The 25084-nt window shown below is 33.0% G+C and overlaps 1 protein-coding gene and 1 long non-coding RNA gene across 3 annotated transcripts in view; one reads left to right on the forward strand and one right to left on the reverse strand.

Annotated features, from left to right (window-relative positions):
* LOC114336235 (mothers against decapentaplegic homolog 4-like) overlaps nt 1-25084 on the reverse strand; it is a 52037-nt gene that overhangs the window by 21415 nt on the left and 5538 nt on the right. The window contains exons 2-3 of one of the 2 annotated variants that reach the window (XM_028286561.2): nt 1121-1416; nt 800-1027 (exon numbers count right to left, since the gene is read on the reverse strand). In XM_028286561.2, the coding sequence (XP_028142362.1) occupies nt 800-1027; nt 1121-1410 (518 nt within the window). In that variant the 5' untranslated portion in view covers nt 1411-1416. Of the gene's footprint in view, nt 1-799; nt 1028-1120; nt 1417-15854; nt 19648-25084 lie in introns of those variants that run through there. The other variant, XM_028286560.2, reaches the window with a different exon arrangement.
* On the forward strand, nt 1684-6744 carry LOC126880351 (uncharacterized). The gene is made up of 3 exons (XR_007696575.1): nt 1684-2118; nt 3617-3895; nt 6572-6744. It is a non-coding gene; the product is annotated as an uncharacterized LOC126880351 (long non-coding RNA).

The following is a 25084-nucleotide window of genomic DNA, read 5'->3' on the forward strand; positions in this document are numbered from 1 at the left end:
ATATAACTACGTTGAACAATTGTATCGCCGTCTCACTCTGTCAATTATAAATACAGTAGGAAAAATGAAAGAATACCCATGAACGAACATATAAAACACGCTGTATTTTCCTGTCACCGTGTCATACAAAAAATTGGCCAGCGCAAGTACATGTAATAATTATTATTACATATACTTGCGCTGGGCAATTTTCTTTGTGACACGGTGACAGGAAAATACAGCGTGTTTTATATGTTCGTTCATGGGTATTCTTTCATTTTTCCGACTGTATGTAACTGCGTATGTCTTGGATAACGCTTTTGCTTAGTAGACAACACTTAATAATATATCTCTCTCGTTTGTTATTTATAGAAAAAGGCAGCAAATCCAAAATATGTGCTTGATATGATCGTTCATGGGTATTCTTTCATTTTTCCGACTGTACTTATTTACATTGTTATTTCAAATCAAAAAGAAATATTCACACCTCATCTAACCCGCCATTCTGTGACAAATGTTTCGCTATTTTTAGCTCTTCAGACAGAACTTGCTTGAAAGACGAGGTGAAGAATATATCCTTTTGTATATTGGTGATTAATACACGATCATGCAGTCATTCACTGACTAGTGCCATCTGGATTTTCTAGAAGCCACCTACTAGCTTGACATTAATATGTCCCTTTTCTTAAGGGCATTAGAGGGCGCCCAATGTGTATTACAAAATACCTAAGAACGCTAGTCAAGTAGAAATAGTTGCGATTTCTACTTAAACGAAGTATAAAAATAATGTGTGCACAATATACGAATTATAAATAATTACCTAAAAGTAAGTAAAGTTGGTGCCTTGGTGATAGTTTTTACAGCAGGTTTGGCTAAGATTGGTGTCACTTTCGTAATTGTCTTAATCACAGGCTTCTTCTCGACTACTTCTTCTAATTTACAGGTTAAGTCTTTCTTAACTGTTGGATTATCTGGTTTTATAGCTGCTATTTTAATAGTAGCAGGCGAGAAAGTTAAGTGGCTTTCTTTTAGTGTAGGAGATGGTGACCTAAAAGGTGAATCAAATACGAAAATAAGATACATAATGCAAAAGCGATTTTTTAATTAATGGTATTTTTTAAAATATACTATATTAACTCACCTGATACTTTGTGCTAAGGACATAACGGGCATTACAGCGTTAGGGTTGACCATAGTGGGACCGTCTTCTCCACTGAAATCTAAATTAGAATGATTCGAGTTGGAATTGAACCATTTTATATCATGCACATCTTCGATTTCTAAAGGAGGCATGTCGTTAAAGTTAAATCCTGAGAAGTCGTTGTGTCCCCCAACTAGTGTATCTATTTCAGATTTTATATCTATATCTAAGATATCTGTGAACGACAACGAGTCTGTTGCGCTTAGGAACATGTCCATTGCTGTTGACATGATGCTCTAGAATAAAGATTCTGTAGGAATATAAACAAAAATCTGGGGCATAGAAAGGTGTTATTTTTTATCATTAGTTTAAACTTTAAATGTTACTTTACAATTGTTTCCATTTACCTATTGACAAACAATTTTTTGTTTATTATGCATGATCAAACTCTTCTCTTTATTAACATAGCCCTCGACATGTATCTGCTCCAGTTTTTAGCTACCAACTACCTAGTTATTTCAAATAAAACATCGAAAGTTTCAAGATTAGGAAATCTAGAAACATCTGTCTATTTTTTAATATCCTCCAATATTCTAATATAAATAATAGCATCTACTCGTAATGTGATTGAACTCATGTAGGCAAGTATATATTTTAGAAAAAACTTGAAAATCTAAATATACATTCGGATGTATTTTCTGTCAAGCAAGCCGATATGGAAACTGTTATAGGTACGTATATGTAGGTTATTTTTTAATTAAAGCCGTTAAGTTTTTGACTTCAAATGGATGTTCAACATATTTCCGTTGTATTAATCTTTGTATAACAACGAATTTTATCGTAGAACAAGAGAATCGAATGTACTACTTTTCAATAAGTTTATCACCAGAAATTATTATCAGTTATTACAGAATAGCTTTGAGTTCGAAATCTACGTCAAAACATTGTAAAATACGGTGTTGGTTCCATAATCAATATCATATATGTACCGTAAATGTGTAAGTACCTACTTAACATTTTACAATTTTTATTGCAGGAGAATGTAATTGTTATTTCATTTTTATTGTTATGCTAACAATTACGTGTATTTAGAATTCCTAACGTTCTCTTATTTATTATGACAACTAATTTCTTGCTTATATATGGCATGTGCAGTTAGATCATATTATTTAAAATACCTACCAATGTTTGTTACTAAATAATACAAAATACTTTCATCAAGAAAGACTTGAGATAATAACTGAGACTTGTTTAAATTGAATCAACACAAAACATTGTTATGCTTAATAAAAGTATGTAATTAAAACCATGGTTTATTCCACATGTTCATTTTAAAAGGGCCTACGCCTACATACGTCCCAACTTCGACACGACAGAACTCCCCGACCCCCCAAGGGCGGATCCAGGACCGATTTTCGGGAGGGGCTATGAACTTTTTTGGGGAGGGGTACACAGGGGTCTGGGGATAATTTTTAATAAAAATTAGGGTTACAATGGTAAGTTTTAAGGCACTTTTCACAAACTTTTGAGTGCCATAAAGACATTGAAAATGTATCGTTATTAAAGTATTTAAAGTCCGTACCGATTCCTACACATTTCTTCGGATCCAAGTGCTGTTCTTTTAACAAGTTTAATATTTATTTTTCCCAATGCTTCTCCTGCCAGGCCTTGTTCTTCCCCACTTTATTGATTTTCACTAATTATTTGACAATGTCTTCACGAATGTTGTTTTGTGTATGTAGGTATCTCAAATTTAAAGAAAGCTGTTCCACGTGGAATACGTCGGTCGTTTCTTTAAATATTAGTAATAATTTGCACTTTGAATCCCATTCCTTATTTGTTCAATTATTTCTTCACCACAACATGTTATCGATTGATTTTTACTGGTGCTACTAATTTATGTTGCTCAGGAAGATGCTGTGGATAGGTGTTGCTTAAGATTCTTATGTTCTGATGCGCCTTTAAACCTTCGCCACACAATTCCCCTCATTACTAGGTCCAGCAGCTTCGCCAAGAAGCAGAAGGCCATATTAAGTACATATTTCATTATTCAATCCTGCATATCTAGTATTAATTAATTTTTTTTTCTCTGATTCTGGCCTTGGTTTAGAACTAGAACCTTTAGCCACGTAATTGTATAACTTATCACTAACTCAGGTGTAATGTGTAGTGTGTGTGTTGAGTAAGTGTCTTGTTACTTCGCAAAGTCGACGTCATTGTCTTTGCAAAGAGACGCTAATTGTATCCGAACGTCTGCGGTCCCTCCGGTGAGTACCGATCCCACAAGGACAGAAACTATTTTCATTTAATTTATAATAAACGAAAAATTAATTTTTGTTCTCTGTAAATTTTGTCAAAAGCTAATTCGACACATTCGAACACAATTTATTTCAGGATAAATTAAAATATTTCTATAAAAAAAGTGATACCCAAAAATACAACTATGTTCACTATTTAGATTTATTTTTTTATAATAATTATTAATATAAATTGTAGATGGCTAACATGCAGTTCTTCTTTGGGTTCTACATCGATATTTTGTATGAACTAATAAAATGGTTAAAAGAAGATCTTTGGACAACCAAATATACAATAAAATATACCATCAGAGATTTCCAGTACCTAATCATTCTTACATCGGGAACACCCAGCAAGAAGTCGAAGATCATATTAGATTTTTGAAATCAAAGAAAAATGCCATTGAACCATTTGTTTTTTGTATGTGTGGTGATAATTGATCCCAGAGAGATGTTGTATTTATGGAGATGTTATCAGGTATACATTTTTTATATAATATAAATATATATTTTTATACATTTTATAAGAATAATCAATTTCTGTTGTATTTAGTTATTCAGTTTTTTCCAAATTACATTATAAAAAGTTGTTTGTGTTAATTAATAATATATGTTTTTTTTTCTTTAAACTTATAGATACTTAGGCAAAAAATCGTTGCTTCAACCTATATTTGTAATATTTATGTAGATATTAAGTCGTAATTTTGTTTACTTATTAACTATTTGTATGTTATATACAAATATACATGAAGATGACATTCACTGAACCAAAAAAGTACGTAAATATAATGAAAAAAGCATTGATTCAAAAACGGGGAGCATTCATTTTCGTTCAAAGATCAGTATCGTTGGTCCAATGTAAGTAGATACATCAACTAATGCTCAAAACATTAACTTGTATGAATTAGTACGTTCATTCAATGTACTTTCTAGTTAAGAATTAATGTACCGATACATTGATTCAATGTACCGATACATTGATTCAATATACCGATAAATTGATTCTTAACTAGAAAGTACATTGAATGAACGTACTAATTCATAAAAATTAACGTTTTTGAGCATTAGTTAATGTATCTACTTACATTGGAGCAATGATACTGATGTTTGGACGAAAATTAATGCTCCCCGTTTTTGAATCAATGTTTTTTTCATTATATTTACATACTTTTTTGGTTCAGTGTAGGTACCTAAATGTGAAGATACGTTATATTAAGCATTTTTATTAAATGGTAATTAATATAACTAAAGAGTTCAAAACATTTCCTAAAAAATATTTTTACGCTCTTTTTAACGCCGGTATTACCTTTTTGAAAAGTTAATATATACAGGGTGAAAGAATTGAAAAAATAAACAACATATTTTTACAAAAAAAATCAGGAAAAACACAACTTCTGGTAAACCGACTCTTCCGGATCAAGAGCTCGATCTTATACATCAAAAAAAGAACCTATATCCCAAATTTGGTTTAAATCGGACTATTCGTTCAAAAGTTATCGTGCTAATTAGTCACATATGTATAGTCGCCATTTTGAATGCCCGCCGTTTTTGTAAGAGGCGAAATCTGAGATGGCATCGTATCTAAATTTGAACGTTTATATGTGTAGTATATGTGGTCAAATTATATGCTTCTACCCTTAAATGCACGATAATTTTTATAAAAGTTCAAAATATTTTCTAAAAAATATTTTTACGCTCTTTTCAATACCGGTATTACCTTTTTGAAAAAGTTATATATACAGGGTGAAAGATTTGAAAAAAAATAACATATTTTTATATAAAAAATCAGGAAAAACACAATTTTTGGTAAACCGATTCTTCCGGTTCAGGAAGTCGATCTTATACATCAAATGAAGAACCCATATACCAAATTTGGTTGAAATCTGACGTCTCGTATAAAAGTTATCGTGCTATTAGTCACATATGTATCGTCGCCATTTTGAATGCCCGCCATTTTTGTAAAAGGCAAGATCTAGGATGGCCTCGTATCTGAATTTGAACCTTTATATGCGTAGTATATGTGGCCCAAATTATGTGCTTCTATCATTAAATTCACAATTCTTATAATATTTGCACGAATCTGCCGCACTAAGAGAGATTAAATTAAAACGGTTTTAGAAAGGCAATCTACAATTTTAGGATTCATATGCGTAATAACTATAGTATATCAAATAAACTTAAACGCATACGAATCCTCAAATTGTAGATTGTCTTTCTAAACTAGTTTTAATTTAATCTCTCTAATGTTCGATTACAAATTCTTTTTGATAAAATCGGCATCAGCGCGCTAAAAACTCTCATATGGACTGCATTGCCTGTGTTCCCTGTAGTGTAAAGTCAAGGTGGGACGGACTATAGAAGTAGTATTTTTTTATTATGAATAATACTCTACCAAATTTCAACTTATCTCAAATGTTTTTTTGTAAATCATAAACAAAAATGTCTACCAGCTCTCGTTCTATAAATTGTGGTATAGATAGTGTGACCAACTCCAATTGAGTCGAATCCGGGACAAGGCTGAAAAAAATACCCAAAATCCGGGACATTTCAATGAAAATCGGGCCATTTGTTTTCACAAGACAATTAAAATACAGAAACGAAAAAAAAAGTCCATAGTTTTAGTTTTCGTAGAACTATAATACCACGATATAAAACGCATGCGTTTTGGATGTGGTATTAGTATTACACTCTAAAGATTGTCGATTTTTTTTCGTCCTACCAATTCAGTTTGATGCGAATTCTTAGAAGAATAACGTATTCAAATTTTCAAAATAGAATTTTACCAAAACGTTGAAAATTCGGATGCCCGGAAGCCTTGTCCGGGACATGACTTCGTAGTTCGGGCCATGTCCCGGATTTTTCGGGCTAGTTGGTCACACTAGGTATAGAGTATCCAACTGTAATATATCTACACATTATACAGTTTAGTACCCACCCCTATGTATTTTTAGTTACCTGGTATACCTGTTGTTTACAATACGCTTCATAAATGTTTGTCTTATTTAAAATAAACCGTTTATTTAGTTTATTTGTCTAATACTTCATATCTATCTGTATTCGCTATGTTCATATTAATATTTGAGTGCAAACTCTTGTACTCAAATCCACATCGTTAAATAATTGTAAATAAAACAGCCTACTAATTTTGTTTTAGAAAGAACAGTTCAAGTTCAGTTGAGTCCAGTAAGTCGAGTTATTAAATTGCTAAAAGAGGTAGTGGTAGTTTTTTTCTGATATAATAAAAGAGTACACGTCAGTTGTTCTGTTTAATTCCAAAATTAAGTGATAGTCCGGACAATCTGCAGAAGAAAGGAGCGCATAGTATTCCCGTAACACAACGATTGCTGAATTGCAAAAGATAGTCTACCAGCTCTCGTTCTATAAATTGTGTTAGCTATTATACGTGGGTGGTCCGATAAGTACTTAGCCTCTCCGCTCGATGGCGTCACTGTCGTAAGAGAAATTTACCATCCTGTAATACCTGGCGTGCCCGTATTCGCGGTGTGCAAGTACTTGGAAAGGGAAACGAGAAACGACCGTGCGCGAGTCTCGGAGAAATATTGCAACTATCTTAAATAATTCATATTGTCAATTGAAATTGTCAAATTGACGTATATTTCATACCTTCTGTCATTGACGCAGAAAAATTATATATTGCTCCACAATATTGATATGATATGCAATTATTATATAAAGGTAAATTTAATTAATTGTATTTTGCTTGCAGTACTGCATTTTAATAACTGATTTTATTTACTACATACAATTGTTTACGTTTCCTAAACATAACCTGCATCTTATTTTTTCTTCTTATTATTTTTTTGGACTATGGTCTTGACAATTATCCAGCAACCAGGACTAATATAATTGGCCAGTATAATTAAAAGTGCGAATAAAAGTACAGAGCGTAGAAATAGAGGTCGCTTTGCCGAACTTGCACGGTCCCAATAAAGGCCCATTTATACATACCCGGGCCGTGTCCGTTCCGGGTCAGTGCCGAGTCCGGGTATTTTTAATGCAATATTTACATACAACCGGGTTGTGGCAGTGTGCGTACCGGGCCGAATAAAGGCCCATTTATACATACCCGGGCCGTGTCCGTTCCGGGTCAGTGCCGAGTCCGGGTAATTTTAATGCAATATTTACATACACAACCGGGTTGTGGCAGTGTGCGTACCGGGCCGAATAAGAGAGGAAAACGTTATTACATATCTCTGTGTAAAAGATAGTTGAAAATATCGTCGGCTTGGATAGAAGATCTCACCTCACAATATCTATTGCTTGTCTGTTTTCCAGCAGTCGCGTTCACAAAACAATAAAATCGTGTTTATACAAGTCTCTGCGATCCGTGTCATTTTCGTGCATCGCCAGTGCCGACAGCAAAAATATCGGCTGGGATTAATTTCAGACCGGGCCCGGACGGGGCCCGTCCGGCAAACGCCAATGTATAAAATATGCTCATAAGAGTACATATTGTTTTTTTTTTTGGACCGGGCCCTGTCTTAACACGGAACGGACACGGCCCTGATATGTATAAATGGGCCTTAAGAGAGGAAAACGTTATTACATATCTCTGTGTAAAAGATAGTTGAAAATATTTCGGCTTGGATAGAAGATCTCACCTCACAATATCTATTGCTTGTCTGTTTTCCAGCAGTCGCGTTCACAAAACAATAAAATCGTGTTTATACAAGTCCCTGCGATCCGTGTCATTTTCGTGCATCGCCAGTGCCGACAGCAAAAATATCGGCTGGGATTAATTTCAGACCGAGCCCGGACGGGCCCCGTCAGGGAAACGCCAACGTATAAATATACTCATAAGAGTACACATTGTTTTTTTACCGGGACCTGTCTTAACACGGAACGGACACGGCCCTGCCTGATATGTATAAATGGGCCTTAACACGGGCACGCGAGCTTTCCCCAACACGACTCTACCTTATCGGCAGAGTCTACGAGAAGTGTATGGTAAATTGAAGCTGTAATTACAAAAAAAGAAATATGTATGTCTTTGTACTCACTTTATAACGCTCAAAAAATTAGGGGATCTGGATTTCAATGCATTTTTTTATATAATTCTCGTATCAAAGTTACGCGTGAAGTTAGTCGTATTGATGACAGTTGAGAGAACATGAGCAACCCGTGTAATACATTCTAGTAGACAGTAGACGACCTATGTCAAAATATCAGCCAAATCCGACTCGCAGTTTTGTTTTGACCGTGTGTGTAAGCGAGCGTGTTTGGGGATTTTAGAAAAATGAAACAAGAGCAATATCAGTCGCTGATTCGACTCGGGTCTACCCCAAAATCCCGACAGCCAAAATCTCGACAGCCAAAATACCGACACGCCAGAATCCAGACAGGTTTGATAAGTTCCTTTTTAACATATAATTACATTTATTTATGGTTTTTTGTTTATGGCCATAAGTATTTACCATTTAATATGAACTAATTTTCTAAATAAAATTTCTAACATGGGTATATGAATTAAATTATTTATTTTGCAAAATAGTCCAATAATATATATGTATAACCAAATCCTGAAAGTCAAGTTTACTTTCATATAACAGATTGATATTATCATGTCTCTTACAACCTTCTATTTCAGCAAGTATAGCTTTTATATTATAAAATGGTGTTTAATATTTTTTTGTTTTAAAATACATAATAATTAGTACCCGAACTTATTAGTAAGTAATTAATTTTTCAATTTCAATACTCTATAATATGATTTGGTATTGCATTTGAAAAGGAAACAATAAAAAATATTCAAAATGTAGTTGGCGGGATTTTGCTTATGCGAGGATTGTTGCATGTCGGGATTTTGGCCTGTCGGGATTCTGGTGTGTCGGGATTCTGGCGTGTCAGTGTTTTGGCCGTCGGGATTTTGGGCGCCACCGTTCGACTCTTGTTATTAGAAGGGAAATCCAGCAGCGAAATCAAAAAGCTCTTGAATGCTGTAAGCGGTGACTCCTCTTCTTCTATGGAAACCGTCAAAAAATTGTTTAGAGAGTTTCAACGTGGTAGCACGTCGGGTTTTGATGAAGTCACTCCCAGGTGCCCCGAAAACGGCTACCACTGAGGATAACGTGAAAGAAATCCACAATCTCGTATTGGTAGACCGCAGAGTGAAGGTGCGTGAGATAGCTGAGACAGTAGGCATCTAAAAAGATCTCGTGGGTCATAAGCTGTATGAAATTTTGGACATAAAAAAACTGTCGGCGCGATGGCTGTCGCATTTTCTAACTTCAAACAATAAACGCAACCATGATACCAACTCAGAGCAGTGTCTGATGCTGATTCAGCGTAATCCAAATGAGTTCCTACGTTGTTTTATAACCGTCAAGGAAACATACTTCCACCAGACTCCAAGGAACAGTCGATACAGTGGACGCCACCCCGAGAACGTGCTCCGAGGAGGGCGAAGACTGTCCAATCGGCCGGAAAGGCGATGACCACCATTTTCTGGGATTCATGAGGCGTGATCTATATCCACTTCCTGGAAAAGGGCAAAACGATCACAGAGCATTACTATGCCGCATTATTAGTCCGATTCGACGACGAATTTAAGAAAAATCAGCCCGAAATTGAAGGTCGAATAAAGAGTTCAACATCGCCACGAAAACATACTTTGAAGACCTCGAGAAAAGGTATTTTTCAGACAGATTGAAGAAGGTGGGCATCGTTGGGTAAAGTGTATCGAGATAAAAGGAGACTACATTCAGAAATAAATCGCCACTTTTCCAAAATTTTCGTTTTTCTTTTAAAGGCTAAGTACTTATTGGACCGCCCTATAGTGTCTATATTGAATTCCAAAATTGATCTACTCATGTTCCTTTCTTGAACTTACATGGTTCTTACATCTTATACAATTTGTAAATGTCTTTCATCTCTATCTGAATTGTATACCTGAAGCCTATCTATTTTATATTATAAATATTTTTTTAAACACTCCAAAACAATGCAGGAGAAGAAACTTGCCCAAATCCAGTACAATTTTTAAGATCATTAATAAATAGTCATTTTTATGGTACTACAATGAAAGATATTTTTTTATAGCCACACTGTATCGGGCTTTGTACCACCACCTCGTAATTCCCACGCAATTCATCCATCACGTTTTATACCTTTGAGGAAAAGTTAAAACAAAAGAGATAGGTACGTTATTTAAAACATCGACCTAAAGATTTTTTGCTGGAGTGTTTTTTATATTTTTTATTGTTACTTTGACCTTGGTTTTGAAGTTTATTTAAATAGGAACAACTACATACATACTTGCAAATTTGCCGATTATGAGGTCAATGAACTTTTATTTAAATCAAGAAAATTAGATACGCTCAACTTCTAAGTTATTTTTAAAAAATAATAACACCGATGTGTATAAAACTGGATAGATAAAAATAAACGCAAATATTACGTTGTTTATATTTAAACATAATACTTATAAATTCTGATAAGTTGACGAGAATATCAAAATAAAAACACAGCCTGCCTTAATCTATTTTTAATAATTTGGAATTATTTGCGTACTAATGACATACAAAAATTAATAATTTGGAATTATTTGCGCACTAATTACATATTATATACTTAACCCTGGAAGCTCACACTTGGGTGTGAGATACCCATCGCGACACTTAAGGGCTTGTTTATATGCAGGTGGTTTGCCAACGTCGACGTCGCGGTTTACCTGAAAAACCCAACCGCCGCGGTTCAAGTTAACATAGAAACAAATGCAACCGCTCATCATCGTACATATGCAACCGCGAGTTTTACGCGGTTTACCAGCGTTTAAAAAGGTTAATCGCGACGTTTACGTTGGCAAACCGCCCTATCTAAACAAGACCTTAACTGCATGTAGCTTGCGCAGCTGCATTTCAATGGTAATGCTGCTTTATGTAAATTGAGTCTCCAGTCTGCCAAGGACGGGTGTGTAGTTGTAGTCTCATTTGAGCAATATTTCCAATCACGAAAATTTATTGAATACAGGCTAGGGTATGTAGGTAGCACCCATGTGTGAGGTTTGCGATCAAGTGTGCGTTCAAGTTAATGACCTAACAACACAACACCCCACAAATTTAGTAAAGCAAACTAGGTGTTATTTCTGCAAAGACAAAGATGGAAAAGCAAAGCTCTCTCTCTCTCTTATTGTATATTTCTTTAACCCTGGAAGCTCACACTTGGGTGTGAGATACCCATCGCGACACTTAACTGCATGTAACTTGCGCAGCTGCATTTCAATGGTAATGCTGCTTTATGTAAATTCAGTCTCTAGTCTGCCAAGGACGGGTGTGTAGTTGCGGTCTCATTTGAGCAATATTTCCAATCACGAGAATTTATTGAATATAGGCTAGCATATGTAGCACCCATGTGTGAGGTTTGCGATCAAGTGTGCGTTCAAGTTAATGACCTAACAACACAACATCCCACAAATTTAGTAAAACAAACTAGGTGTTATTTATGCAAAGGCAAAGATGGAAAAGCAAAGCGTTCATGCTCGGCTTGCTATAAAGCATAATGCCTGGAGCATAGATCCACACTGTCTTATGAATGTAGTTACTAAAATGAGTGAAACTGAAATACCTGACTAAGAATGAATATGAGTTCTATAATCAAAAGGTGTTATATTTTATTTAGAAAGACCATTTTGTTGTTAAATTAAAATATTTTGAATTATGTTACCGGTTTTTTAGAAAATGTTTTTTAATTATTTTAGGTATTTTTATTATTTTTTTCTTTTGTGTTACTACAATTAAGAGAGAGAAAATAAAATTATTGATTTAATTATTCGTATGCATTCAATAGTGATTAGAGAGTTTCTGGAAATCATAAAATATTTACTTTGTTTTTATTTCTTCACAAAAAATCATTGGGTATCTGACACCCATGTGTGCGGTTTATTTAAAAAAAAATAGGTGTGATCTTCCAGGGTTAAATGAAAGTTGAAGTTAATGACCTAACAACACACCATCCCACAAATTTAGTAAAGCAAACTAGGTGTTATTTCTGCAAAAACAAAGATGGAAAAGTAAAGCTCTCTCTCTTATTGTATATTTCTTTAAATGAATGTAAAATACATTATCAGAACCACATGTTTGTTTGTCTTCAACGTGCTTTAAATATGTATTGAGAGAATTTGCTATTAACTTTCTCAGTGCAGCGGACCGTTTCATAGCTTTCATCCCTAATTCAAAATAGTTGCAAATTCGTGGAATATACTATACCTTAAGGGATGGGTACGTAGTTTCGGCTCCAATGCTATTTAAATGGGATTCATTGTTTTCGAATCCTGAGAAAACTAATAAGTATTTTTGAAAAATGTAAACGTAGAATGAAATATTACGTTCTTACCGAGGGCCGAAAGTCCCTGAAAACTTCTGTAATGTTTATTTTAATAAGGTACAGGGGTGAAAAAGTAAGAGAAAATTTAGTGTGATTTTTAATTTCAGATATCTCATTCAAAAGACACTTTATTTATTCTAAGGGACTTTCGGTCCTCGATAATAATTTTAGTCTTTCATTCTACGTTTAAATTTTTTAAAAATATTTATTAGTTTTTTTCAGGATTTGAAAAAAATGAACGTGGTGATATTTTCCAAATCAAACATTCGCTATCTTTGTCATACAACGCACTGAGTCGAATAGAATAGAATAGAATATAGTGACAAGACAGTGACAATTTTAAATATTTGTCATGGCATCGGGAGTATTTTTTCAAGCCAAGTTCTTGGGAATTAAATAACCTACATTTTATATTGAAACATTTTTTCGTATCTCTGCTGCTAATCTTTCTATTCTGAAGAAAATGGCATTTTTTTACCAAACTACAAAAATTCGTTATTCTCTTTTAACTACAGTTTTTTAAAAACTAATCAGAAGCCAGTCAAACTTCTAGAATCTATAAATAATACATAAATAAATAGGAATCAATAAGTCCAATGACTAAAAACACCGTTAACTTACATTATTATGCTTCCAATTGGTTTTCTCCTTTTTTTTTTCAAATAAATATATTGATTTTTTAACCGTAACTTTTTTATATCTTAGAAAGTTTGTTAAACAAAATTTTGTAGGTTTCTACAAGATCTATAAGCCTATTAATATTAATTTTTTTTTAAATCCTCAGTCGCAAAAAGAGGTGACTTTAAAAGAGTTGGTAAAGGTGGTTTTTGCATGTTATTACAAGTTTTAATTGTCAATAGGTCACTCAGTTTTTGCCGTAGAAAAATGTTTTGCAAACCAGGTTCTTGGGAATTAAATAAGCTACAATTTCATATTTAAACATTTTTTCGTATCTATGATGCTAATCTTGCTATTCTGAAGAAAAGGTCATTATTTCCCAAACTACAAAGATTCGTTATTCGCTTTTAACTCCATTTTTTTTTTAAACTAATTATCTAGGCTGGTCAAACTTCTAGAAACTAATAATAATACATAAATAAAGAAAACCAAATAAGGTCAATGACTAATTTTAATTAGGGTGGTGATTAGGGGGTTGCTTGCGATCACTTTTTCGCTAAAAAAAATAGGGACTGACATTCTTTTCATTATAAGTCATGTAATGTTTGAGCTAGAGACTTTTTTTTATTTCTGGAGATATACATTTTTAAGTACTTTAAATTAGTTTAAACAAGTTGTCCTCGAAAAAAGCATAGTTTTCCCGTCTTTTGACTTTGAAACTACAATATTTAGCATTTGACGAAAAAGAGCCAACATATAATAAAGTATAGCTCGATTACTATTGGTCTTAAAGGAAATAAAAAAAACGGTTCTGTTTATTTTTTAAAAAGTACAGCTGGTTCCTAAAAAAACTGATACGACTTTAAAGCGTATTTTGTAGAAAATTGAGCAGTGTATTTTGAAGGCTAAAATTTGTTATTTCCATACTGTCATTGTCACTGCCAAATCTAAAAATTTGTCAGATAACTTATTCTATTCAACCTCAAAAAATGGCTCCACATGCTAGGAAAGAACTAAAAGCAAGAATTGTAACGAAATTTGAAGATGTTTTGTCACTATCTGCCATAGCATACCATTTTAACGTAAGCAGAACAACAGTTTTAAAACAATTCTTACTTTAATATATTGTTGAGTTAAGTCGTTTGTTTTATTCCTTAATAATATTAAAAATAATAACAACAACCCTATTTTATGTAAAAACTATCATTTACCTATATACTCTTTACAAAATGCAGGAATTCAAAATAATATCAGAATTTAGACCTTAATAATTATTACAATTTATGAAATAACATAGTATGTAATCAGCTGTTTGTTTATTTTATTATTTGTCTGTCATAATAAATATAATATAATGTCAGACCAATCAAAATTTGATTGGTCGGTATTTAATACACTGCTCAAAATGATCAAATCTTACAAAGAGTCGTATCAGTTTTTTTAGGAACCAGCTGTACATTTTTGTTAAGTAAAGCTGTTTTGATAAAACGAAAACTTTTGGGGTTATAGCAGAAAACCTATTAAAAACATTGATTTTTTCAATATAAAACTAACACCTTCGATACCGAATAAATCGAAAACTATCAATTTTATCAAAAAAAATGTATACAACGTTTTTTGCTTAGAATAAACGTTTTTGCCAACTTTTGCAATTAAAATATAATAAAAAATGTCCACCCCCGAGATGGGGGGTAGGTAAAAGCGCCTTTCGGCATGATATAGATTTTGATCCTTGGACTATCCACTACTTATTCTCAAAATTTCAAGCAAATCGATCCATTCTGTAAAAATTGTGAGGTTTTGTCCTATTTTAAGCTTCATTACTTGGACTAAGTGTATTTGATAATTGATTTAAGACGTGAACTTAATAAAAAGTTACTTAGGTATTTTTTATTATTTATGGAAGATCCAAGCAGAGAATACAGCAGGATATATTCTGTGATCCAAGTATTTTGTTGTTAAAGATGTTCAAAATTGTAAGCGTTCCATAGTAACAATATATTATTAAAAAATCACTTTATCACTTCTCCTCTTTTCTCGATTGAGTATTAGTTTTTGTTGTAAAGTATATACATACATTATTTTACAATCACTGAATACATAGTTAGTGAAAAAATTATCATATTAATTAACCGAATTAACGATGCAATTTTACACGTGACAGTTATCCAAGAACATTCAAAAGCTATCTCTTTAAAGTTAATTTGTCAAGACATTTGTCAAGTAATGTTTACATATCCATACCAGTGAGAATTTTACTACACGTAATTTGCCGTGTAAAGACAGAAAAAGTAGGGATAGCCGTAAAATATTTGCGCCCATGCCCTTAATAATATATGAAGTGCCGTAATAATTTTACTATTATTTTGACTTTGACTGTCTACAGATGTTCCGTGTGGAAGAATCTATTGGCATAATTTGTCCATTAAGAATTTATCCATACCTTTTACTTGAATCATATGGGCGAAACCAATGAAGCGTTTGTAAAAATCAAATTTATTGCGTAAGTTATAAAATTTATAGATCTATGTATAAATATATATACAAATAAACATAATAGTAAAATACAATAACTAATAAAATGTGACTGTGACAAACTACGACTACTACATAGCTATAATGGTATTGTTTTATTATTTGTAAAATTATCTTTCACAGTAATAAACTTTTAACACTCTAATACAGTATATACATCAGCATCAAAAACTTCAAATGGGCAAACACTGAAAACGGCGTCGCAGAAAGGTCTGGAACTTAATGTCTTGATACCTCACATCTGTCTAGACATATTAAGTGTATCATCATTAGACTGACCATCCTTAAATATGGGTATTCTGATCATTCCCAATACTGAATGTTCTTGAGTACTGAATAGTTCTGATTTTGAAAAGGTAGTTTTCTTAGTTCATCTGCATTTGATAGGTGTGTAATACTCAACAGCGAAGAATTGATTTTTCTAGTGCAGTATTTTGAAGTATCACTTTATTATAGCAACTATTTCTTTCTTTTCGCAAGTATTTTCTTTTCACTTAGTTGTTCACAGGATAAGATTAGCAAGGCGTAAAAGGCTTACACTTTTTCAAGTATTTGGAAAAGTAATATTGTGGTTTTATTTTTAGACAGTTACCGTCTTCTAATGTAAAGTGCATTTGTTTAATATGAACTGCTGCTTTAAACTGATCTTGACCATAAGAAGGGGTTAAAAACGAACAAAATATTCAAACATAATGTATTTGAAATTAAAATATAATCTTATTAAGTAATTAAAAAACAATCAATGAATACAATCATTAATTTTGATGAGATGCATCGTAGACAGACTTAACAAAACATCCTTCAAGCATTTTTGGAGGCTGTGAGAACGGCCTTTTATTCTATCAGCGGTCGCTTCATCCTTCAGACGCGAAAAGTTTTGTCGTTACCTGAGTCTACACTACTTCTACCGACATACTATAGATGTGTGATACGAGTATTTAGCGAATCATTCTGTAATTTGAAAATTTGAAAGACAAAACATTCCTGAAAATTATGCAGTTTTTTAACAGAAACTTAATTTAAAAACGCAAAAAACAACGAAATTTGTGGTCAAAAAAATTCATTAATAATCAACTGACAGTATAGTCGAGTTCGAGTTCATAAGATCTTCGTAAATCTGATTTTTACGTAAGCAACAGAAACAAAATGGAAATACATATCTTGATTGGAACAATTCACTGTACTGGGTCATTTCATATTATGTTCTACTGTTGGTTCCTAACTATGTTGTCTACAGTGATGAGTGCGCTAATAACCGGCAAAATAACGCAAAAGACGGAAAACATAATACGTTGTGTAATAAAAAGATATGAAACTAGTAGATGTGGGAAATTATCAATATAAACCTATAAATTTACGTTATATTGATAGTTTCCCACCTTTAGACGTATCGGAGGAGTTTGACAACTGCCACTGTGACAGAAGAACTTTATAAAAGTCTCCTATGACAGTTTGACTGTGATAGGTTTAAAGGTGGGAAACTATCAATAAAACGTAGGTAAATTATCTGTGTTTATATTAATAATTTCCCATCTCTACTAGTTTCATCTCTTTTTATATCACAACGTATTATGTTTTCCGTTATTTTGCCGGTTATTATCGCACTCATCACTATATAGTTAACAAAACTTTTCATATGTCGCCAAATGTTCCAAAACTCTTGTTTTCAATATGCCCAGTAATTTCTACTTTGCATTCCTGACTATTTATAAAAAAAATGGGAAATAGACAAAATATCAATCCAATTATCACTTTATTGTCTCGGTCCATCAATTGGCATTGTATGAAGAACTTCATCAAGAAGCTGTAGAGCCCGATGAAGGTGAACTTCTATCCAACATGGAGTTTCTTTTATCGATTGTCGAGGATAATCAGGTCCCCAACCTTTTACAAAACTTAACCTTAAGATACAAAGCCGCCGTAAATCATCCACTCCGATACCACTTGCGGCGGATAAACTTATAGCTGGTGCAATTCCACCCACCGAATGCGGTCCTGGAATATGTCCCGCAACAGCTGCAGCTTGAGCTGCAGCAGCTGCTTGTGCAGTGGCAGCTTGTGTGGTCATTTGATGATGGCATTGTCTTAAATCGAATACTTTGATGTAAGCTCCAGGATAAATTTTGTGAACAGCATCTCCAGGTTGTCGTCCCGCCTCTCTATCCAAATAATAACTTTGTACAAAAACTGAATGATCACTTAAACATCTTAACCACACATCTCCTTCCCCTCTGAGATCCAATTGTACCCCTTTACCAATATGAAGTCTCGCTCTTTCACTATGTTCAGTTCGGTGCACATTACTTAATGCGCCGAGACAAAATCTATTTCCGCCTGAAGGATCCACATATCCATCTACAGTGACATTTGGGCAATTTGATGGCACTTTGAACGTTTCTCCAACTTGAGTGTCTAACTCAAAATATGCTACAGAACACCAATATTCAGGTGCAGGTTGAGTGGATAATAAACCGCCTATATTACCATCTGAATTTATTTGACCAGGTGAATTTACCCAATAAGCAGTGTGATTTCTATTGTCTGGTGGTTGCATTGATTTTGTGTATGTTAAAGTACTCGAAGTATTCCAAGATCCACTGGCAACAGTGAAATTTTGTCCAATTGTATTTATTGACGGAGTAGTTAAAACTGTACCGTTTGTATTTGAAGCAACTACTTTTGTACTGTTTGTGTTGCTAAACTCGTTTTTCGGAATATGGCAGGAAACTGGAGAATTATTTGCTAAACTTTGAGAAATAGGTTCTTGTCCTATGGTTTGTTGTACTTGGACTTGGTTTTGATTTGTAGGAGGTGACTGCAATCCACTCAATGTAAAATTTTGTTGTGGTGGATGATGTTGTACAGTTTGTGAGAACTTAATACCAATATCGGCATCAATATCCATACTACTTCCAGGAACAACTCCAGGTGTGTATTCATCCTTTACAAGTCTTGGTGTTCCTGATTGAAGTGTTAAACCTGAGAGATCAATTCCTGGAGAAACAACTCTCTCGTAATGATAAGGATTAACACAAACTGAATCGCATTTCAAGTCAAATGCAAATTGGCAATATTTAACATGCTTTAATTCGTTTTTGTGTAAATCTGGCCACCTCCAGATTCTTGCATATATGACATGAGGGAATCCTTTTCTACCTGCAACTTGTAACCTACCATCTAAAGTTCTTTGAATAGTCACACATTTACTGGGATGAGCACCACTAGTAGTTATAGCAGTAATCAATGAATCTAATTCATCCCGCTTTTCTTTCAATTTTTTCACCAATGATTCTATAGCTCTCTTTGCAAAACCTTCACTCTCTCCGCCTTGTCTATGACACATCAAACTATGTACAATACTTAGACAGGCATCTGCAGATGAAGGAGCAGTTGTACCAATTGCAGACATTCCTCAAATTATGTTATCCTAATTTTTTAAAATATAACTGATTTCATGGGAAAAACTTTATAAAGAAGATACAAAATTCGTTATTCCATTGAAAACACTATTTAAAACCCCATCATACTTGCCAGTCAGTTGAAGCATATTAAGAAATAATTTAGATACATAAACAAAATGCACTTACATAAAAATAAGGTAAGATGTCGTACCACTAGAGTATTCTGCCTGAATGTTCAGCAATGCCTCTGCCAATAAACTGCCTTGTCGAACTGGTAGATTTTTTCTAATTTCCCAAGTTTAGGTAGTTGTATGGTTCTCTATGGACGGATAGTCTGAAATTGGAGAATTCACTCCGTAATCACTCCAAAGTTATTAGATTCGATTCACCGTTACATCGATACTTTGTTCCACGTATCGATCCCGAATATCCTACTACCAACTGCGCCAATTATATATTTTTTCTTTTTTTTTTGGACAATTACAAAAAACCTTAAAAAGTGATTCATAATCTTTTTAATATTAATTGTATAATCTTTTATTTTTTACCAACGTTAAGTTACAATCATAAATTTCCTTAGGTTTTATTAAATGGAGGGATCTTATTATTGGCGGTACTACGTTCGATTCAGGACCGAAACGTCGTAACTTCGCATCGTGAGGACGGTTTCTTATAAATAAAGATTTTTGTATAAAATTAATAAAATTTTTGGAAAAAACTGAAGTGTATCCAATAAAATTGTGAGGTACAATCTATTTTTGATGTAAATTTAAAGATTTGTTTTTGCTACTTAAAGATTCAAGATACTGTAAATAATATATGCAGTGAAATAATATATTCAAAGAGCAGCTTTTATTATGTAAATATGTCAAATGATATTCTATGGTATAAATAAAAAAAAGTGAACTTAAATACACAAAAAATTTGAAAATTTATTTGTTGAAATTAGAATCAGTGGTAGCTTAAACAGTAAGAAGTTTGATTACAAATCGACCTGGCCTTTCCCCTGTTCACACTCCTCACAATCCTTTGAATGTTCTAAAAACCTTGCACACTCTGTTACCTTATACATTGTAATACCTTCTTCATTTAGACAGGGTGTTTCTAAATAAGTGCGACAAACTTCGGAGTAATTCTGCATCAAAAAAATAATGACAGTTTGCTCTATAAACGTATGTCCACAAAATGCTTCGTTTCCGAGATATGGGATGTTGAAATTTTTTATACAAACTGATGATTTATGTTTTGCTCTAAAACCGGTTCAGATATGCAAATGCATTTTGGTGGGTTTTAAAAGGTAGATAGGTATTGCGCATTTTTTTGACATACAAAAAAATAATAATTGTTATTTCAATTGAGTATGTTTTGTCTGTCATTTTATTTCTGTTGTATATCATCGACCTAATGTGTAAACTGCGTAACTCGATTTATCCAAATTTTACAGGAGACACAAAAAACTATCTCTCCAAAGCCTAATGAGAATACTATGTATCTCCCATTTTAAAAGATAGGATGGGTAAAACGGAAATATTTTATAGATACATACACATATTACTAACATTTTGTATATTGTTTAATAAGTATTTAATATTACTTACCACCCAACTTTTTCTTGTAGTGTGGGATGACAAACTAGGGAGTTACGCATTTTTCGTACTAAATTTGGCGACAAGGGAAATACAGTGTATACGAAGAGGTCGCTATTTACTCATCTGGTAAAATATGAATGTGCTACCTTTTTTAAACGATAATTAGGGACTTTTTGAGATACATGGCCGTAACAAACACTATTATTACAAATAAACTCTATTATTATTAATAACTCATTTTCAGAAAATTATGGCAGTTACACAGTTAACAGATTAGGACGAAGATATCCTTGTTGTATATCTTGCAATATCCTTGTATTCTGAATCATTCTTTTGGTCTGGTATATTTAGTATTTTTGTCAGCATATTTGTTGCTTTTGTTAAAGGTTACATTGTGGTACTCAACAGGTCTTTCTCAAATAGAACAAGAAAATAAAGGTTAAAACTCATTACCAAATGGAAAGAAGAATAAAATCTCCCTTCTAATACCGATATTAAAGTAGTGTTTGGCATTGACACTCTAAAGGCATGTAGAATTTCACATCCAGTGTTTTGTGTAAAGGTACATGGTTATCATGGTTGGTTGGTTCCATTATTTGAATAAGACTTTTGTGCTATGGAGCCGTAGTAAGGACAGTGAACTTAAAATGTCTTAAATTCCCCCTAAAATCCAGTTAACTATGGAACAGACCATCATTTAATGAATAACTCGAATCACAATTCACAATCATAACCAAAAGAAAGCAATAATGAATCGAAAAGAGAAAATTTAATTATTTCAAAGGACAAGAATAATGAATTGAATGAAGGGTACGATATTGTACGATTTGTTAAAAGTCAGAGACTAGCATGGCTGAGACATGTTTACAGACAAAATAAAAAATTAAAGAAGATATTACGATGGAAGCTGTTAGTAAGACAAAAAACTACAACGAGAAGATTGGATGACATGTAAGACAAACTGAATTCTATGAATGAACGCAGCTAGACAGGCAAAGACCCATCCAGGGTTATGATGTCAAAAGAAGATTGAATTATCTCGGTTGGGGACAGAAAGATTATGTTCCAAGAGACATCCAGAAACCAACATATCCATATCCAAAAAGAGCCAACTGCATCAATGACAAACAACAAGAACCAATGGTAAAGCTTTATTTAAAATATTATGAGTTAGAATCAGCAAAATCTTAGCAAGACATGACATTAAATCCATCTACAAACCTATGAAGACTCCAGTCAAGGAATAAACTAAGAGAAAACTAAACATAAGATGTAGCAGAACATACTACTACACACAACAAACTGAATTTCCTGAATCCTACAAGATACTGAGTAGAAGATTCACCAAATTTTTATAAAGTCTAATCTAAAAAAAAAATTGGTAGTACCTAAGACTATGTTTTTAACTTATATCTTTATGGTGTAGTGTTAAATTTTATTTTTAGAATTGTACACCAATTTTTTATAAAGTTTAATTTAAAAAATTTTGGTAGTAAGACTATCTACTATTTTTTTACTTGTATCTTTATGGTGTAGTGTTAAATTTTATTTTTAAAATTACAAACTATTTTGGGAGGTCTTTATAAAATATAATTTTAAAGAATTGCTGTAGCCCAGTCGACCGAGATTGATCTCTAAAAACGACAAGAACAAGCTAAATTTTGCTAAGAACGTCCCAAAATTGACATTCTCGACAAAATTCAGCTTCACTCAGACTTCACTGATTTTTAACTCGATGCTTAATAGTGTTAACTAAATCAGATATGCAAAACTTACGATTATTTGAAGTACCATACTCAAAAGCTTTTTTAGTCAAATTATCAACATATTCATTATGCGTTAGTCCTATTCGCGGTGTGCAAATACTTGGAGGGGATACGAGAAACGATCGTGCGCGAACAGCGGAGAAATATTGCAACTTGCAACTTTCTTAAATAATTCATATTGTCAATTGAAATTGTCAAATTGACGTATATTTCATACCTACTGTCATTGAAGAGGAAAAATTATATATTGATATAATATGCAATTATTATATAAAGGTAAATTTAATTAATTGTATTTTGCTTGCAGTACTACATTTTAATAACTAATTTTATTTACTACATACAAAGGTTTACGTTTTAATAACATAACCTGAATCTTATTTTTTCTTATTATTTTTTTGGACTATGGCCTTGACAATTATCCAGTAAGCACTGCAGGACTAATATAATTGGCCAATATAATTAAAAGTGCGAATAATGTTGCTGAGCGTAGAAACCAGGTGTCGCTCTGCCGAACTTGCACGGTCCCAATATGAGCCTTAACCCATAAAAAGTTCACTCTTCTTTTATTTTTATGTATTTCAAAAGGATTTTCTTAATTAGTAGGATATAAATATTTGAATTGTTATTGGGAAAATCTATAGTTTGAATAGCAAGAAGAACAGAGAGTGAATCGGAAATAGTTGTTGCATATATATTTTCTGATTCTTTAAAATATTGCAAGGCCTCATAAATTGCTATGGCTTCAGCACTGAAGATAGAAAAATTATGGCCTAATTTAAACATTTTTTCTGTTTTAGTAGCTTGTTCCTATGATTTTTTTAAGGTTCAGTGGAATTTTTGTCTCTGACGACTGGACTATTGAGTTAAAACATCTTGTTACATTTTTTTTCTACGAGCGTGCAAGAATGTCTACTTTGGCGCACGCGTTTTAGTTTAGAAAGTTTTACTTTTCCGCACGCGTGTTACTTTTACGCACGCGTTTTACTTTTCCGCACGCGTGTTAATTTAGATATGTTAATATGGCCTAAAGTAATTATAATACATGCAATAAACTAATATTTAGATATTATTTACTAATTTATTTCAAATATATCTTATTGTGTTCATGTTTAATGAAATTTACGCGAGAATTCGATGAAATAAAATAATTTTGACATAATATTCGAAAGTCAAATCAGTAGACAATAACAGTGGTTTTGAATCGTCGTCATGGAAACCAAGATCGTCGTCATGCTAACCAATTATGTTGAAAGTTTGGTTTTGACAACCTTGTCAAAGAATTAATTTATGTATGTATTTTCATATTGATTAAATTATTTGATTAAGATTTGGTCATTTTTTTAAAGACTCGTAGAAAAATATTGTTCATAACGCTTGCAGAAAGTCTCTTTTCCGCACTCGACTGCTTGCCGTTCGGCAAACTGCAGTCGCGTGCGGAAAAGTATGACTTTCTGCACTTGTTAGGAAAATAACTATAACGATTGGACTTATTAAGACTTTTACGCAAAGTAGTAAATAAATTTAAAAAAGGAATTATCAATGTCAACGACTTGCAGGAAAGGGTTAACAGGGCGAGACAAAAATTATTCCGTTCAACTTCATATTTTAGATAGGAATAGAAAAAGCCGTGACTGAATATCAGGGAAATGTCTGTAAATCTCAATGAGAAGAAAATCCCGTGAAGAGACATTTTCTATTACACAAAGTTTTAAAAACGAAAAATTAACGGAAAATTTTATGTGTACATAATTGCATTTAAATTGCCCTAAATCATAAATTGTATTATTCATTTTAAATCAAAATCTCTTTAAAAATCAATAATACCAGCTACACAGGCCCAAACCATCTCTACCTATTTCAGTCACATGACGATATAGTCCAGACTGTATCGTCGCCCCCGTTAGGTAAAAAATTATTCAGATTCGATTTTTTTGCACAAACTTACTCAAAAAGAGGTCCTTATAACATATCCACAGGGTGCCGGGCGGTGCCGTGGTCGAAAAATAGTTTAAACAATTTTTTTTAAACAAATTCACAAAAATAATTTTTTCACTTCGAACAAATTTTTTTTTAAACATCTTTTTTTTAAACAAAAAAGTTCTCTTGTGATTTTTCTCTAAAATTGATTGTTGTCGAGTTATACGCGATTTAATATCTGAAAAAAGCGGAAATAGCCATCTTCAAGGCTTAATAACTCGGTTAAAAATTATTATTATTATGAAAGTCAGGAAGTGACCAAATCAGAGTTTACAAGTCCCCCTATAAGATCCCAAAGAAAGGACCCCGCAGAAACTTTATGGGAAATGGCTCTCTGTCAAATGCTCTGAAACTTTGGGTTCTGGTAGGCCTTGATGTGTAGAACAAAAAACTTAATGGGCCCCTCACTCCAAAAAATCATGGTTTTAAGATATAA

This window comes from Diabrotica virgifera, chromosome 2 (genome assembly GCF_917563875.1).
Source record: "Diabrotica virgifera virgifera chromosome 2, PGI_DIABVI_V3a".
Lineage (NCBI taxonomy): Eukaryota > Metazoa > Arthropoda > Insecta > Coleoptera > Chrysomelidae > Diabrotica > Diabrotica virgifera.